Source organism: Hypanus sabinus, chromosome 19 (assembly GCF_030144855.1).
Source record: "Hypanus sabinus isolate sHypSab1 chromosome 19, sHypSab1.hap1, whole genome shotgun sequence".
In the NCBI taxonomy this organism is placed as follows: Eukaryota; Metazoa; Chordata; class Chondrichthyes; order Myliobatiformes; family Dasyatidae; genus Hypanus; species Hypanus sabinus.
Window position 1 is genome coordinate 79068958 of NC_082724.1, and position 11610 is coordinate 79080567.

At 41.4% G+C, this 11610-nt stretch overlaps 2 protein-coding genes across 6 annotated transcripts in view; one reads left to right on the top strand and one right to left on the bottom strand.

The window, feature by feature from the left end:
• LOC132378088 (semaphorin-3F-like) overlaps positions 1-11610 on the bottom strand; it is a 336771-nt gene that overhangs the window by 125675 nt on the left and 199486 nt on the right. For all 3 annotated transcript variants that reach the window (XM_059944832.1, XM_059944833.1, XM_059944834.1), the window contains 2 exons: positions 10646-10806; positions 306-368 (listed from right to left, as the gene is read on the bottom strand). In XM_059944832.1, the coding sequence (XP_059800815.1) occupies positions 306-368; positions 10646-10806 (224 nt within the window). The remainder of the gene's footprint in view (positions 1-305; positions 369-10645; positions 10807-11610) is intronic.
• Positions 1-11610, top strand: part of LOC132378089 (uncharacterized outer membrane protein YpjA) — a 100968-nt gene that overhangs the window by 85373 nt on the left and 3985 nt on the right. For 2 of the 3 annotated variants that reach the window (XM_059944835.1, XM_059944836.1), the window contains one exon: positions 7936-8245. The gene's annotated coding sequence lies outside the window, so the exon portion shown is untranslated. Of the gene's footprint in view, positions 1-7935; positions 8246-8975; positions 9146-9308; positions 9380-11610 lie in introns of all 3 variants that reach the window. The other variant, XM_059944837.1, reaches the window with a different exon arrangement.

The window sequence follows — 11610 nt, forward strand, 5'->3', positions numbered from 1 at the left end:
AAAGAGATCTCTCCCTCTCTCTTTTATTTAAAAAACTTAGTTTGTTCTTTTGCTCTTGACAAGAACATTCAGGTGACCTGATCATCAATTCCAATACAGCAGGTGAACATTTTCTGTCATGGCGCCTTCCTGTTTGCACATGGTTATGTTCTTTAACAATAGTCCCTGTACTTGAAAGACAAATTGGAGGCTAGGACCCCTAAAGATATGAAAAACACTGTCTAACTGCTTTTTGTGACTGTGCAAATGGCAAACATTCTTGTACAACTTCAGGCAAAGGAAGGTCAGATAGGGCAATCACTTACGTTTTGATCTTTACCAGAAAGAACACACTCATTTCGTCTTTGCTGACTGACAGACCAGTGAATCTGAAAGGAAGAAAGAAATTGGAACATTAGTCTTTATCGAAGAAACTACAGATATTATCAGATACAAAGAGCAGCACGTCTGCACTGGTCACTGCTCTTTCTTCACCAGTGCTCTATTTACATTCCCCTGTGTCTTTCTATAATCCTGCTTCTGCAATACATGCATTTACCCTACAGATGCCTGAACTGCACTGTCCCTTCACTCACCTCAACTCTGAACTGATTCCACAACCAAACTCTACAACTCATGTTCTTGTGTGTGTGCGAGAGAGAGAGAGGGTAATTGTATGTGAGTGTGTGTGTGTGTGTGTGTGTGTGTGTGTTTGTGGGCATGTGTGAGAGTGAGTTTGTGAGTGTGTGTATGTGTAGGTAAGTGTGAGTGTGTGTGAGAGTGTGTACGTTTTTGTATGTGTGAGTGTATGTACAAGTATATGTGACTGTGCAAGTCTCTGTGTGTAAGAGTACATATGTGTGTATGTGTGTGAGTGTCTGAGTGAGTGTGAGTGTGTATGTGTATGTGAGTGTGTTTATTTGCAAAATTTGTTTTCATTTCCACATTAGTTGTTTATTAGACTTTGTGTATAGATTTTTAATAAACTCCTTAGTTTCCTGTGAATATCTGCGAGACAGTGAATCTCAGGGTAGTACATGGTGACATTTATACACTTTGATGGTAAATTTATTTTGACTTTAATTTTGAGTCTTAGAACGATTTTTAGACAAGGTTGAAAGTTCAATGTAAATTATGAAAGTATGTACCTTACCTTCAGATTAATTTCCTTGTAGGAACATAAAGACTTACAATATGACAAACCATCCATAAAGAAAGATTGACGAACAACTAATGGTGTTTGGGATAACCGTGGTGCTGTTTATCCTTACTGATTGTGGTTTGTTGGTCAGGAAGACAGTGAACCAGTTGCAAAGTGTTGTCCCGGGCCTGCTTTGTGTGATCGAGCCCACAGCTTGTGATAATGCTAACACTGTATTCTACGCTCAAGCATTGGTATTACACTCACAATGTTCAGACAGTATGATAATACTCACCTGTGTAATATTGCTCATAGTTTACAATAACAAATGTATTGTGATAACATTCACACTACGCAATAACAGTTCCTATTCTGGCACTCCTACTATCCCTTCTCTTCTAACCTACCCATCGCTCCCTCTAGTGCCTCTCCTTCCCATTTTCCCATGGGCCACTGCCCTCTACTATCAGATTCCTTCTTCACTTCTTTACTATTTCCACCCGTCACCTCCCAGCTTCTCACTTCAACCCCTCCTCCACCCATCCTCTCCTCACCTGGCTCCCTCCATCACCTGCCAGCTTGTACTCCTGCCCATCCCCACCACATTTTTGTTCAAAGTAAATTTACTATCAAAGTACATATATGTCACCACGTACAAGCTTCACATTAATTTTCTGGCCTCTCCCCCCTTCCTTTCCAATCCTGATGAAGAGTCTCAGCACAAAATGTCCACTGATCAGTCCTCTCCATAGATGCTGCCGAGCCTGCTGTCTGTGCTTCTCAAGACTTTTAGCATTTGCAGAATCTCTTGCTTTTGTGACAATTTCTCACATCTTGTAATAATGCAAACACTGTGTGGTAATCCTTGAGCTATGATAATACACAGTGTGATAGTTAACACACTGCAGTAATGCTCATATCTTACAATAACGTGCTCTCAGCATGATAACTGCGATATGAGGGTATTTGAGCGAGCTAGGGGTTTTCTGTTTGGAGTGAAGGATGATAAGACGCATCTTGATACAGGAATACAAAATGATTGAGTGGAAATCCAGAGACATTTTCCCATTGTGAAAATGGCTAATATAAGCAGTTACAATTTTAAGCTGATTGGAGGGAAGTATAAGGGAGATGTCAGAGGTAACTTGTATACTCAGAGAGTGGTGAGAGCTACCTATCCCAGTGAAACAATTTCTACTGACAAGAGAAGGGGCAAAGACAAGTACTGGCACCTTAAAACCTTCGCTACAAACATTTTGGGCTCAACAGCCGTGGTTGGCAGCTTATTGAGGAGAAGGATAACTCTGCCTTGACTTGCGACTGTATACACTCATGGGGAAGGCTTTGAGAGTAAATCCCGAAGAAAGTTCTGGAGCTGGAGTCCCTATGGCAATCCAACGCTGACTGGCAACTCCTGTGATGCTGCCGGTGCCCAACTGTATGGGTCTCTGCCGTTCCTGTGGATTCACCAGCTGTGTGGGGAGGGGCAGCCTGCTGCGTGGGCAACAGCTCGCTCTCCATATTGTACTGCAACGGAGAAGCTTCAGAAGGTTCTATGCTCACAACTTACATTTGTGCACACATGGTGTGATAAGGTTCTCCCCAAAATGCTCACATTGTGTGAAAAGCTCACACTATGGCAATACTTTGATATTCTCTGACAGCATTTGCAGTATGTTATTGGTCCCACTTTGTCATGATGTTATAACAATCACACTCTGATAATGATCACATATCACCCTGTGTCAGGCGTGCAGAGCCAAGCATTCCCCGTCTCCACCCAGCAACAGGAGTCACCTCCCACTTGTTTCCAATTCGTCACCGGCAGCCAATTTCAACCCAGCTCTTCGCCGTTGTCCTTGTTCACTTATATGAACCAGTCCACCTCAGTCATTTGCTCCTAGCTTTCAGTTACCTTGTTGTACTAATTATCCATCTTCTCTTGTTTTGTTCCCCTTAGGACTTATTATTTTGTGTATATTATTAAAGTGATCCCTCACTGCTAAGTCATCTGCACTGCTCTGCATCTGGGTCAAGCCTCCGCTATGCTTTTTGACACACTGGACCTCATGTTGACCACTTGTGGATACATTGAGAATGATTTTCAATAACTCCCCCACTGTCACTATGGTAGATGAGTGGGAGACTGTTTCTGGGTCCTTTATCATACAATGTATATCCTGGGTAGCAGGGTGGAGTTATATCTCTATCTAAGGAGGTGTAAGGTGCTCCTTCCCTCTGACAGCCTGCAGGGCACCCTTGGGTAAGTTATAGCACTTCCTTGGCCCTCTGTCCAGGATTAAGTGAAGCCATGGCAGCAGCTGATGGATGGTCATATCACAATATGACCATTGGCACCAGGCAGACAGCCTCTGAAGAGTGTTGATAATGGCTGGGGTCACCCATCTTGTAAAGACACTGCCCAGAAGAAGGCAATGGCAAACCACTTTTGCAGAAAACTTTGCCAAGAATAGTCTTGCTCATTGAAAAACCATGATTGCCCATGTCATAGAAACATAGAAAACCTACAGCACATTACAGACCCTTCAGCTCACAAAGCTGTGCTGAACATGTCCCTACTTAGAATAACCTAGGCTTGAAACATAGCCCTCTATTTTTCTAAGCTCCATGTATCCATCCAGGAGTCTCTAAAAGACTCTATCGTTTCCACCTCCATCACCACTGCCAGCAGCCATTCCACGCACTCACCACTCTCTGAGTAAAAAACTTACCCCTGACATCTCCTCTGTATCTACTTCGAAACAACTTAAAACTACGCCCTCTCGTGCTAGCCATTTCAGCCCTGGGAAAAAGCCTCTGACTATCCATACAATCAATGTCTCTCATTATCTTGTACACCTCTATCAGGTCACCTCTCATCCTCTGTTGCTCCAAGAAGAAAAGGCCGAGTTCACTCAACCTGTTTTCATAAGGCATGCTCCCTAATCTAGACGACACCCTTGTAAATCTCCCCTGTACCCTTTCTATGGTTTCCCCATCCTTCCTATAACCATATAACAATTACAGCATGGAAACAGGCCATCTTAGCCCTTCTAGTCCATGCCAAACGCTTACTCTCACCTAGTACCACTAACCCGCACTCAGCCCATAACCCTCCATTCCTTTCCTGTCCATATACCTATCCAATTGTACTTTAAATGACAATACCCAACCTGCCTCTACCACTTCTACTGGAAGCTCGTTCCACACAGCTACCACTCTCTGGGTAAAGAAATTCCCCCTCGTGTTACCCTGAAACTTTTGCCCCCTAACTCTCAAATCATATCCTCTTGTTTGAATCTCTCCCTCTCTCAATGGAAAAAGCCTATCCACGTCAACTCTATCTATCCACCTCATAATTTTAAATACTTCTAACAAGTCCCCCCTCAACCTTCTACGCTCCAAAGAATAAAGACCTAACTTGTTCAATCTTTTCCTGTAACTTAAGTGCTGAAACCCAGGTAACATTCTAGTAAATCTCCTCTGTACTCGCTCTATTTTGTTGACATCTTTCATATAATTCGGTGACCAGAACTGTACACAAAAGTACAATTCTGGTTGCCTCCTGTAGTGAGGCACAGTACTTACTCCAAATGGGGTCTGACTGGGGTCCTATATAACTACAACATTACCTCTCAGCTCCTAAACTCAATCCCATGATTGATGATGGCCAATGCACTGTACACCTTCTTAACCACAGAGTCAACCTGCACAGCTGCTTTGAGCGTCCTATGGACTCGGACCCCAAGATCCCTCTGATCCTCCACACTGCCAAGAGTCTGACCATTAATACTATATTCTGCCATTATATTTGACCTACCGAAATGAACCACCTCACATTAATCTGTGTTGAACTCCATCTGCCACTTCTCAGCCCAGTTTTGCATCCTATCTATGTCCCATTGTAACCCCTGACAGCCCTCCACACTATCCACAACACCCCCAACATTTGTGTCATCAGCAGACTTAATAACCCATCCCTCCACTTCCTCATCCAGGCCATTTAAAAAAATCACAAAGAGTAGAGATTTCAGAACAGATCCCTGAGGCACTCCACTGGTCACCGACCTCCATGCAGAATATGACTCATCTACAACCACTCTTTGCCTTCTGTGGGCAAGCCAGTTCTGGATTCATATAGCAATGTCCCCTTGGATTGTATGCCTCCTTACTTTCTCGATAAGCCTTGCTAAAATCAATATGCACTACCTTCTATGGCACTGCTTAGTCACATCCTCAAAAAAATTCAATCAGGCTCATAAGGCACGGCCTTTGACAAAGCCATGCTGTCTAGTCCTAATCATATTATGCCTCTCCAAATGTTCATAAATCCTGTCTCTCAGGATCTTCTCCATCAAATTACCAACCACTGAAGTAAGACTCACTGGTCTATAATTTCTTGGGCTATCTCTACTCCCTTTCTTGAATAAGGGAACAATATCCGCAACCGTCCAATCCTCCGGAACCTCTCCTGTCCTCATTGATGATGCAAAGATCATCGCCAGAGGCTCAGCAATCTCATCCCTCACTTCCCACAGTAGTGTAGGGTACATCTCATCCGCACCCAGCAACTTGTCCAACTTAATGCTTTCCAAAAGCTCCAGCACATCTTCTTTCTTAATATCTACATTCTCAAGCTTTTCAGTCCGCTGAAAGTCATACCTACAATCGCCAAGACCCTTTTCCGTAGTGAATACTGAAGCAAAGTATTCATTAAGTACCTCCGCTATTTCCTCCAGTTCCATACACACTTTTCCATTGTCACACTTGATTGGTCCTATTCTCTCACGTCTTACCCTCTTGCTCTTCACATACTTGTAGAATACATTTGAGTTATCCTTAATCCTGTCCACCAAGGTCTTCTCATGGCCCCTTCTGGATCTCCTAATTTCTTTCTTAAGCTCCTTTCTGCTCGCCTTATAATTTTCTAGATTCATATCATTCATGTCATTAGATATGGCACATAATGTTGACGATGATGATATCCTCAATTTCATGATTTTCAAAACATGAAATTTTGCTAACCAAATGAGTAAAAGTACAGTTCTGAGTCTTTATCCATAGGTTTGGCTGCTCAGCCTGGGTGTTGTTTAACTGATATTTCTGTGGTTTTACCTGCAGTAAGAATAGAGGCAGTGAAAGCACCTGATGAGAGTAGTGCTGCAGATATTGTCCATATGGATGTTAATAAATCATTTGATGATGTTGTGCTTGGTAGTCTGATGGGATCCCAGGTGAGTGACAAATTGAATCAAAAATTGGCGTGCTCATAGTAGGCAGAGGGTGATGGTGCATTGATTATTTTTTGATTGAGAGACTGTGACTAATAGTGTACCACAATGACTGGTGCTGGGACCTTTGCTATTCATGGTATATATAAGTGATTTAAATGTGAATGCAGGAGGTATGATTAGTCCTCTTGCAGATGATATGAAAACCTGTAGTGTTGTGAATAACTAAGAAGATTATTTTATTTATTTTTTATTTAGAGATACAGCACAGTAATAGCGCCTTCCAGTCCAACAAATCCACACTGTCCTATTACAACCCAACTGACCGATTAACCTACCATCCCATACGTTTTCAGAGTATGGGATGAAGCTGGACCACCTGGTGAAATCCACATGGTGACTGGGAGAATGTAGAAACTCCTTCAGATGGTGGTGGAGCTGTAGCCAGGGTCACTGGTGTTGTAACAGCATTACACTACCACTACTGTACAGTGCCACCACCCACATAAGGCTACAGCAGGATATAGAACAGTTGAAAAATTGGCTGGAACATTGGCCGATGGAATTTAATCCTGACTCATGTAAGGTGATGCAGTTTGGGATGCTATATAGTGCTAGGACATACAAAGTAAGTGGGATGGCACTAAAGAGCATTGATGAATAGAGACACCTAGAGGTCCAAGTCTATTTTAATCTGCAAGTCGCAACACAGGTGGATAGAGTGGTGAAGAGGGCATATGGCACCTTGTCTTCATTGGTTGTGACACAGAATATAAGAGTCGGAATATTACATTGCCACTTTTACAAAGGACATGGTTAGACGAGACTTTGAGAATTGTGTGCAGTTTGGGTCACCACTCTATAGGAAGGATGTGATTGCACTGGATAGAGTGCAGAGAATATTCATCAGGAAGTTGCCTGAAAGCAACTTTAGTTAGACTTTAGTTGTGGGGAGAGATTGGACAGACTGAGTTTGTTTTTCTTGGAGTGAAGAAGATTGAGATGTGACCTGATAGAATTATATAAGAGTATGAGAGTCATATTTGGGGTAGATGGTCAAAATCTTTTTTTCCCAATGGCGGGAGTAATAAAAACAAAATTCTATAGTTCTACAGTGAGAGATAAGAGTTTTAAAAGGGATCTAAGATTAAGTTTTTTACACAGAGAATGGTTGATATCAGTTATATACAGCCAGAGGAGGTGGTGGAGATGGAAAGAATTACTATGTTTAAGAGCCACTAAGATGGGTGCCTTGAATGCAGACGTGCAAGGATACGGATTGAGAAGGATGAGTGTTGATGAGCAAAACGGTTATTATGACCATGGTGGGCTGACTGGCTCACTTCAGCACTCCATGCCTCTAATCATTGCAGAGTCATAAAAAAGCCTGCACTATTATGGTCTATACTTGCTGTCCTTAGAAAATTTAATTATTGAATCTCCGTTGTTCTTCTGGTAATGGTGCTGTCAAACTCTGGTAAAGATGTTCCAGGATCCAAACTGAGTACCAAGCCTGGATGGCGTGTAACATCGAAGTAAACTTGTAACGTTCTCTGATGCTTGCTGTTTTTGTTTTTCTTGGAGGAGGATAGAAAGGAGTTGAGAGTCCTGAACCAAAGGAAACACTGGTATCAAATTTGCCTCTTTATTGCAAGCCCTGGAGAAATGATATTCCCATCTGCTTCTATTTCCATGATTCATGCAATGACTAGGAAAGAATATCTTCAAAAGGCAGTGCCTCAAGAAGGTATCATCCATCATTAAAGATCCTCACCATCCAGGATGTGACCTCTTCTCATTTCTGCTATCAGGGAGCCTGAAGACACACGGTCAACATTTTAGGAATAGCTTCTTCCCATCCATCATCAGATTTTGAACTGGTCCGTGAGCACTGGTGAGCACTACCTCAATATTTTTGCTCTCTTTTTGCATTACTTATTTATTTTTTGATATTTCTTGTTACCCTAAGTAATTTTTTAGGCATTAAGAATAAGACCATAAGACATAAGAGCAGAGTTAGGCCATTGGGCTCATTAAGTCAGCTGCACCATTAGTCACCACTGATCTATTATCTCTTTCAACCCCATTGTCCTGCCTTAACCTTTGTCACTCCGACTATTCAAGAACATATCAATCTCCCCTTTAAATTTACTCAATTACTTGGCCTCCACAGCCATATGTAGCAATAAATTTCAAATTGCACATTACTATTGCTGCAAAAACTACAAATTTCACAGAATGTCACGATAATAAACCTGATTCTGATTCGGAGCCAGTGTGATCCTTTAACACTGTATATTGGGGGAGAAAGGGGCCCTGCAGATACAGTCTCCTCCTGTACAAGGGCCTTTGAACTCTATGTAGGGTTATTTTATGTTGGGTACTTGACATAACTTTGACAAACATCTATAGATGTGTGGTAAAGAGTATATTGACTGGTTGCATCATGACCTGGTATGGAAACACCGATGCCCTTGAATGGAAAAAGTAATGGATATGGCCCAATCCATCATGGGTAAAGCCCTCCCCACCACTCAGTACTTCTACATGGACAGCAGCAACCATCATCAATGACCCCCCCCCCCATCCAAGTCATGTTCTCTTCTTACTGCTGCCATTGATAGAGAAGCCTCAGGACCCACAACAGCAGGTCCAGGAGCAGTTATTATCCCTCAACCATCAGGCTCTTGAACGAGAAAGGATAACTTCAATCACTTTCACTCGCCTCATCACTAAACTGTTCCCCCAATCTATGGACTCTTTTTCAAGGACTCTTCATCTCATGTTATTGATGGTAAGTGCTAATTAATTATTATTATTATTATTATTATTATTATTATTATTATTATTATTATTATTATTATTATTATTTTCTTTTTGTATTTGCACACTGCTTGTTTGTCAGTCCTGTTGGGTACAGTCTTTCATTGATTCTATTGTGTTTCTTGTATTGCAAGGAAATGAATCTGGATTGTACCTGCTGATACATATACTTTGTACTTTGTGAGCACATTGCTTTTTTCACACTGTAAGTGTTATTGCAGTACTTGTATGTTCTTAAGACCATAAAACCATAAGATAAAGGGGCAGAAGCAGGTCATTCGGCCCTTCTAGTCTGCCCCACTATTCAATCATGGGCTGATCCAATTCTCACTCGCCTGCCTTCTCCCCATACCCTTTGATGCCCTGGCTAATCAAGAACCTACCTATCTCTACCTTAAATGCACGCAATAACTTGGCCTCCACAGCTGCTCATGGCAAAAAATTCCACAGATTTACCACCCTCTGACTTAAGTAATTTCTCCGCATCTCTGTTCTAAATGGATGTCCTTCAATCCTGAAGTCGTGCCCTCTTGTCCTAGATTTCCCTACCATGGGAAATAACTTTGCTATATCTAATCTGTTCAGGCCTTTTAACATTCATAATATTTCTATGAGATCCCCCCATCATTCTCCTGAACTCCAGGGAATACAGCCCAAGAGTTGCCAAATGTTCCTCATACAGTAACCCTTTCATTCCTGGGATCACCCTCGTGAATCTTCTCTGAACCCTCTCCAATGTCAGTATATCCTTTCAAAATAAGGAGCCCAAAACAGCACATAATACTCCAAGTGTGTTCTCACGAGTGCCTTATAGAGCCTCAACGTCACATCTCTGTCTCTCCCCATCTAAATAATAATTTGCCCCTTTATTTCTTCCACCAACGTGCATGACCATACACTTTCCAACATTGTATTTCATTTGCTACTTCTTTGCCCATTACCCTAAACTATCTATTTGCAGGCTCTCTGTTTCCTCAGCACTACCGGCTCCTCCACCTATCTTTGTATAATCAGCAAATTTAGCCACAAATCCATTAGTCCCATAGTCCAAATCATTGACGTACATCATAAAAAGCTGCGGTCCCAACAGCAACTCCTGTGGAACTCCACTAGTAACCAGCAACCAGCCAGAATAGGATCCCTATTATGTATATCATTCTTATAATGATATAAACATATATACTGAAAATACAGCATTATATGGTTATACAGGGTTATATCCACTGTTAAATATATAGTTATATAAAGTGTACATAGAATAATAGATGTAAATGCAATAAATATTGCATTTGTGACTGGTCTAGAGAATTTAAAAGCGATAGGTTATATCAGAAGATAGTATCTTATGGGACTAGATGATGCTCTACATGTGTTGTATCTCTCTTGACATTTTTGTAAAAACGAAGCTGCAGATTTTGTTCACGATTAATGAGCACAGTGTGCACAAGGAGAGCTGACTGAATCCTCTTACTAATAAAGGCTCCCGGTTGATGTTGTGGAGGTCCAGCGAGACAATGTAGTCCTTGGTGCCCACGTACATGCGGTCATGGTCTTCATCCATTAGCAGGATGCGGTAGTCTGTGGTGTTTTGCAGGAGGGTATAGTGGCGAGCTGTGTTTGAATGCTGTAGCTCTGTGGGGTGAGAGAAGGACAGATAGATTCAGTAACCAGTGTGCAGACTGCTAAAGCTTAACTGTACAACAGTCACAGCAACAGACACAAAATGCTGGAGGAACTCAGCAGGTCAGGCTGCATCTATGGAAATGAATAAACTGGCCAGCACCCTGCTTCAGGATCAATCACAGTTCCTTCCTGGAGATAGACTGAAACCTGCAGCCAACTAAGGTAGACTAGTGGTCTCACCTTGATTAAACTGTCCTTTTTTATTATTTTACAGTACTCATTCAACAATCTCTTTTCACAATTGCTGCAAAAATAGTCCTTAAAATGAAACTTCTTTGACCTATCAAAGAAAGGGACAGAATAAAATTAAGCTGCTGTGATTGTCATCTGGTCTATTCCTATAGGAAATAGCTTCACTGCTGCTCAAGATATCACAGACTACATAAGATGTCATCTTCTTTACACAAGTAAACTTAACCACACTTCTCAAAAAAAAAGAATTAGTGAGGCATTAACTGGAACAGGCCAAGCAGATGTAATTTAACACCAGAGAAAGTTAAACGTTTGTGTTTTATTTTTATATTATGTTCCAATTTGATAAGATATATAGTTGAACTTATAGCTGATTGCAACAGAGATATTCCTCAGAATCTGATTTAGAATCAGGTTCAATATCACTGGCATAAGTTGTGAAATCTGTTGTTTTGCGGCAGCAGTACAATGTAATACATAATAAAAAAACTATCAATTACAATAAAATATTAAAAACTAAATTAATTAACTAGTAGAAAACGAGGGGAGAAAAATTGCTGA